Source organism: Cariama cristata, unplaced genomic scaffold (genome assembly GCF_000690535.1).
Source record: "Cariama cristata isolate BGI_N322 unplaced genomic scaffold, ASM69053v1 scaffold19844, whole genome shotgun sequence".
NCBI lineage: Eukaryota > Metazoa > Chordata > Aves > Cariamiformes > Cariamidae > Cariama > Cariama cristata.
In genome coordinates, this window is record NW_009614895.1 from 378 (window position 1) to 6,389 (window position 6,012).

The window sequence follows — 6,012 nt, forward strand, 5'->3', positions numbered from 1 at the left end:
GGTGGCTGGGATCAGTCACTGGTGAGGCTGCTGTGCCTCGCTGGGTCCCAGCGGCGCATGTCAGGGAGGAATACATCTCCGCTTAAAAGAAATGGCTGAGGAGATGGGAAGGGCTCTGAGGGTTTGTTATTTTGGATCATTTTACTTCTCAACTTACTGAGTCAGTGGTACAAGACCTGCTCCATGGTAACTTGCATCACGTGGCGAGTGTCCAGGGCATGGTTTGTTGTGTTTGTCTCATGTCCTTACTGACAGGTCTGAATAGTGGTGTGAACTGCAGGTTAGGAAAAGCCTTGGTTATCACTCACACCGCTTTTCCTCATTTTTCCAGACTCCCTCTTTCTCCATAAGTAACTGAAGCACAGAAGTCCCCATCATGGATTTTCAGCATCGTCCTGGAGGTAAAACTGGAAGCGGAGGCGTAGCCTCTGCCTCAGAAAGTAACCGAGACCGCAGGGAGCGGCTCCGGCAACTGGCTTTGGAAACTATCGACATCAACAAGGTGAGCCTTGGTGTCTGTGTGCGTAGGAAAGAAAAGACACGGGGCTCCCGGCCTGCAGACTGTTGTGGGGAATAGGTTTAGAGCTTTGCCTGAGTAAAACGACTTGGAGAGTGAGAGATTTAGTGGAAAGTTGTGGATTGGAATTAAATACTTATGTTGTCTCTGGTTATGTGGGAGTTGAATGAGAAACATTTGTGATGGGACTGACCAGAGAGGTGCCAGCACTTGGGTGTTCAGGAAGCTGTTACTGTGTTATTTTCAGTCTTCTCAGGACTGGTTTGTGTTTTGGTGTTTCTTGCCTGCAGGTGGGTATGCTGTCACCAATTAAATTAAGCTGTTATTGTTTCTCTCTGCTTCCAGAGTCCTAAAGCAGTGTTGTGCTATTAATTTAAATCTACGAACTCAGATCTTCCAATGCAGAAAAAGTTTGGCTGTATTTTGATTATTCTGCTGTTTTGCCATGTATTTTTCTTGTAACTTTTTAATAATTCTCTTCCTAGGACCCTTATTTTATGAAAAATCACTTGGGCTCTTACGAATGCAAGCTTTGCCTAACGCTGCACAACAACGAGGTGAGTTGAGCAGCTGTCTGTCTTGATCTCAGCAGCAGGTATTTTAGAATAATGGTAGCTTCAAGTGCAAGAACCTGGGACGTGCCTGATGACTGACTGCTGAAGAGATGATGGGTGGGTAGTGGCTTGTATGTGTTAAGCCTGACAGTTTATGACAGTTCAGCAGCTGAGAGTAATCTGCAATTTTGGACTAAGATTCCTCTCTGCTAAGGATTAAAATATCCTTGTCAACCTGCAATATAGACTTTCCTCTGTGACAAGTATCTGTCAGTGTAGGAGCAGTCCTGTCTTCATTTAACTTTCTTCTACATTTTGTTTCAGGGAAGTTACTTAGCACATACCCAGGGGAAGAAGCATCAGACCAATTTGTAAGTCATTCTGCACTGTAACTTTATTCTCCTTTACCTAAGCACCTTAAAATGATGCTGTGTGCATCTATAAATCTTGAACTCCATTGTACAGTAGGACACTGTACTCGAATGTTCTTTCACTGTGTTTATTTCCTAGTGAACGGTCTGGCACTAGCCAGGAGGTACGGCCTAGATCTGCTCAAAAAAATGGTGCTAACAAGCTCCATTTTGAGCTCAAGTTCAAAGGCAGTTAAGGGATTTCTGAAGGAAGGGAGAGAAAGAGTTTTAAAAGCAAATTGTCTGAGTCTAGTTAAAAGGATCTGGTTATGTGAACACAGGTTGGGAGAAGTTTAAGTTTTCTGTTAAGAAATCTGGTTTACTTTGGTTTAGATGACTAGCTTGTGGGGTTTTTCTTTTTTATTTCAAGAAGTAAGTCTTTTCAAATCCATTTGTGGAGACAGGCACCAAGATCGTCTCGGGGGTGGATAAGATAATTGAGATGACAGCCTTTAGTCAGGGGAAGGCATGGATACAATAGGCCTGTAGTGGTGCATGTGGAAGAGAAAAAGCAGGTTTTCCTGGCATGCTTTCTGTGAAGTGCTAAATATTCTGTGGTAAGGGATTCAAACTGCTCCTAGCATATCCTTCAGAAACAAGTGCGGCTAACCTTTTACATTTGACACATTTCAAATTAATCTCCAGGGCCCGTCGAGCTGCCAAGGAAGCTAAGGAAGCCCCTGCCCAGCCTGCACCAGAAAAAGTCAAAGTGGAAGTGAAGAAATTTGTGAAAATTGGACGACCAGGTTATAAAGGTATGTCAGGGGTGTCTGTCGTAGGAGATAACTAATGCCTGCTGGAGCTTGCCTGAAGTGCAGTGCTGTGGATGTAAATTATTAATTAGTCTTTTTAGCAGATCTGTCCATGAATAAGATATGGGCTTATCTCTTGATGTCCTTTATTGTTTAAATTACCCATGAAACACCTCTTTATTACTGACAGTGGAGTGAGAACCGTTTTAATAATAGATTGGTATGTCTCAGTCTTTCAGCTCTTAGTAGTAGTCATGCAGGAGATGATGACATTTCAGTCTCTCTTCGCCTTTAATTGTGCTGTACCATCTTTCACTAATGCTCATAAATCACTCATTGCATGTATAGCTCAAGTTTTTTCTCTGAACTCTCCATTGTTTTGTTTTGGCCTTCAGTAACAAAACTTGGCTTCTTTATCTCCCAGTTCTGTTCTGCAGTGCGCAGTGTCTTTACCCCACAGCAGCTGAATTTCAGTAGAGATCCTTAGTAGAATCATAGAATCATTTACTTTGGAGAAGACCTTTAAGATCATCGAGTCCAACTGTTAACCTAACACTGCCAAGTCCACCACTAAATCATGTCCCTAAGCACCACACCTACACATCTTTTAAATACCTCCAGGGATGGTGACTCCACCACTTCTCTGGGCAGCCTCTTCCAGTGCCTGACAATGCTTTCGGTGAAGGGATTCTTTCTAATATCCAATCTAAACCTCCCCTGGCGCAACTTGAGGCCATTTCCTCTTGTCATGGCGCTTGTTACTTGGGAGAAGAGACCGACCCCCACCTGGCTACCCCCTCCTTTCAGGTCATTGTAGAGAGCGATCAGGTCTCCCCTCAGCCTCCTCTTCTCCAGACCAAACCCCCCCAGCTCCCTCAGCCGCTCCCCATCAGACTTGTGCTCCAGACCCTTCCCCACCTTCGTTGCCCTTCTCTGGACTCGCTCCAGCACCTCAAGGTCTTTCTTGTAGCGAGGGGCCCAGAACTGAACACAGTAGTAGCTTCAGTTAAAGACAATGTGGCATTTTGTTTGGTAAATGGGAGAAAAATCTTGTAATATTTTGTTGGTGGAAGTTTTGTGTGTTTTGCAGGGCAGAAATAATGTTGCTCTAATCCTGCTATGTCATGTACTGAGCTTTATTATTTCCTTTACAGTGACCAAACAGAGAGATCCAGAAACAGGCCAGCAGAGCCTTCTCTTCCAGGTAAGAGCACTGTTAAAATTCTTGGTGTCTGGGTTATCCAAGTAAGAGTGCTGCTAAATGAGCAGTTCTCTGCAGGATTCATGAAACAAATTAAAAAAGAAAAAAATAAAAAAAGGCCTTACCTTACCTTCCTAGTCCTCTGCTGCTGATTTTGTCAAGCAAATCCATGACCGTAGTTGTCAAGCTGTTTCCTTTAGTGGCACCAAGTTTTCTGTTTGGAACTGATCTCTCAATGTGCTTCATAGTTGAGGGATTTGGTTTGCACGAAGGAGGATTGAAAAGGGGATGTTCTCCTTAATGCTGCAATAACACCCAACAGATTGATTATCCGGAGATTGCAGAAAGTATTATGCCTCGTCATCGGTTCATGTCAGCCTATGAGCAAAGGATTGAGCCCCCTGATAGACGCTGGCAGTACCTTCTGATGGCAGCAGAGCCCTATGAAACCATCGCTTTCAAGGTAAGAGTTGGGATTAACAGATTCTTGGGAAAGTTCCCTTCCCATGTTTTCCAAGACATTAATTCCCAATGAACATTATTACAGACTTCTGTTATAGCCTTCAGGGGGTTAACGGAGTGGAAAGGGGCGTCAGGAAGACGTGACTGGAAGTCATTAAACCCTACTGAGAATTAGTGGAGGACTTTGGCATGAAAACTAGGCTGTGTGCTGAGCTCTGGGGAGCCATTGAATCCGCAGCGTCTGGCACAGAAAGGAGCCTTCTGGGCTTTGCTCCTCAGCCTTTGTGCAGATGTTAGGAGAAGGTTTTTTGCCAGCACACTTGTCCTTGACCGATAGGGAAGTAACTTAATTCTTTCCTGCCCCCATCTCTATCTAATAACATCCGAGACTAAGCGCATCTCACAAAGGCCTGGAATAACTGTGCTTATCTTGCAGGGTCCAGTGCTAAAAAAGGCCATTGAGCTACTCTGGCGGTGCTAATAATAGCTCCTTATTCTTTCTTGTTGCAGGTGCCAAGCAGAGAAATCGACAAAGCGGAAGGAAAGTTTTGGACCCACTGGAACAGGGAAACCAAACAGGTAGCTGGAGCACTGCAACATCTTTCTGAAGGGTTAAAGAGGGAGCAGGAGGGCAGAGCAGCTTCGGGGGAAAGGCAATGCAGGAAGAGGGCACACCAGTTATGTCCGTGCTGGCTTTGATGCTAAAATCATTCCTTCAATGCAACTGTGCACTGACTCCTCCGGACAGAAAAAGATCTTCCTGTGTGTGATCTTTGTGAGAATTTAACCAGGGAGGCAAAATCCTCGGTTGCTGTCAGCAGAACGGTGCATAAATGTGCGACACCGTGCCCTCTCGGTGGCCGCTCGCTGCGTGTTTCCTGCACAGAGCTGTCTGTGGCACGGATGTGCTCACTGGGTATCGTCTGTGAGAGCAGGGGACGAACGCGTAGTGGGGAATACTGACCCCCTCACAGGTAGCTTAGCGCTTAGAACAAGTTTCAGAGGAGTTAAAATACTGGACAAGGCTGGCACTGCCAGTCATGAATGCTGCCAGGGTAGGAAGGCAGCCGTGATCTGTGAAGGTAACGAGTCAGGAGAGATCCGAGCTGTGTTCCTGGAGGCAGAGAGCAGCTGTCTTGTGTGATGGCACAAAGTTGTCCTGAGGATTAATTGTTCCCTTCTCTTTGCTTTTCTCCCCTCCCCTCCCCAGTTCTTCCTTCAATTCCACTTCAAGATGGAGAAGCCCCCAGCTCCCCCAAACCTCCCTCCAGGGCCCCCAACTGTGAAGCGGCCTCCTCCACCTCCACTGATGAACGGCTTGCCCCCAAGGCCACCTCTGCCGGACTCCATGCCTCCTCCTCCTCCAGGAGGCATGACTCTGCCTCCCATGCCTCCCTCGGGACCAGTGCCACCACCTCCTGTGCCACCTCAGTTGCCACCAGCACCCGGTGTACCTCCCCCCGCTCCTCTGCCACCCATGATGAGGCCGCCCCTCCCCACAGAGGGGCCAGGCACCATCCCCCCTCCACCTCCCTCCAACTGAAGCCGCTCCTGGACTCAGTCCCGCTGGACTCCTCTAGCTCCTATCTTTTTATATGCAGATCACGACTGATTCAGAGAAATATTTCTGTTTTGTATGCCCGTGACTTTGACTAAATCCTGTAGGTTCATTAAAAGGTTTTCAATTTTCCTTTCTCTATGTTTTCCTGTGGTTTTGGTTAAAAATATTGCCGTGTGTTCACTTTCTTTAGCCCTTAGATACATAAAACATTCCCAGTCTAGTTACGTTTTGGAAATTCTGCGAAGAGGAGGCAAAGGATTGGAAATCTCTAGGCACCTCACCTCCTTCTAACTGAATAGCTACATCAACCTCAGCTCAGCTGTGTTGGCCGGACATGTTACCTACCCCCTCTTAGACTGCCTGACGTGCATCCCATAAACGACCGGCGAGTTCATCAGTTGCTGTTCAACTGAAGTCCTTTAACGAGCTGTTCGTTCAGTGATGGGGAGACTTGTCATAGACCCACGGGAAGGATTCTGTTACTGCATCACCAGCAATCACAGCGGTGGGCAGCATGGAGGGCAAGGAGAATTTTCTAAATCCAGTTTTCCCTGT

The 6,012-nt window shown here is 46.4% G+C and overlaps 1 protein-coding gene across 1 annotated transcript; it reads left to right on the top strand.

Annotated features, from left to right (window-relative positions):
- Positions 1-339: 339 nt before the first annotated feature.
- SF3A2 (splicing factor 3a, subunit 2, 66kDa) lies at positions 340-5,591 on the top strand. The gene is made up of 8 exons (XM_009699604.1): positions 340-502; positions 1,003-1,074; positions 1,396-1,442; positions 2,127-2,236; positions 3,388-3,437; positions 3,757-3,897; positions 4,407-4,475; positions 5,107-5,591. The coding sequence occupies exons 1-8, from the start codon at positions 377-379 to the stop codon at positions 5,437-5,439; spliced, it is 948 nt and encodes a 315-aa protein (XP_009697906.1). The 5' UTR covers positions 340-376; the 3' UTR covers positions 5,440-5,591.
- Positions 5,592-6,012: the final 421 nt, after the last annotated feature.

What these genes read in the sequence shown, in the direction of transcription:
- SF3A2 (XM_009699604.1), top strand. Translation starts at nt 377, where the DNA reads ATGGATTTTCAGCATCGTCCTGGAGGTAAAACTGGAAGCGGAGGCGTA. An exon ending in TGGACGACCAGGTTATAAAG is followed by an intron (nt 2,237 to 3,387) that starts GTATGTCAGGGG and finishes TTTCCTTTACAG; the next exon opens with TGACCAAACAGAGAGATCCA. An exon ending in AGCAGAGCCTTCTCTTCCAG is followed by an intron (nt 3,438 to 3,756) that starts GTAAGAGCACTG and finishes AACACCCAACAG; the next exon opens with ATTGATTATCCGGAGATTGC.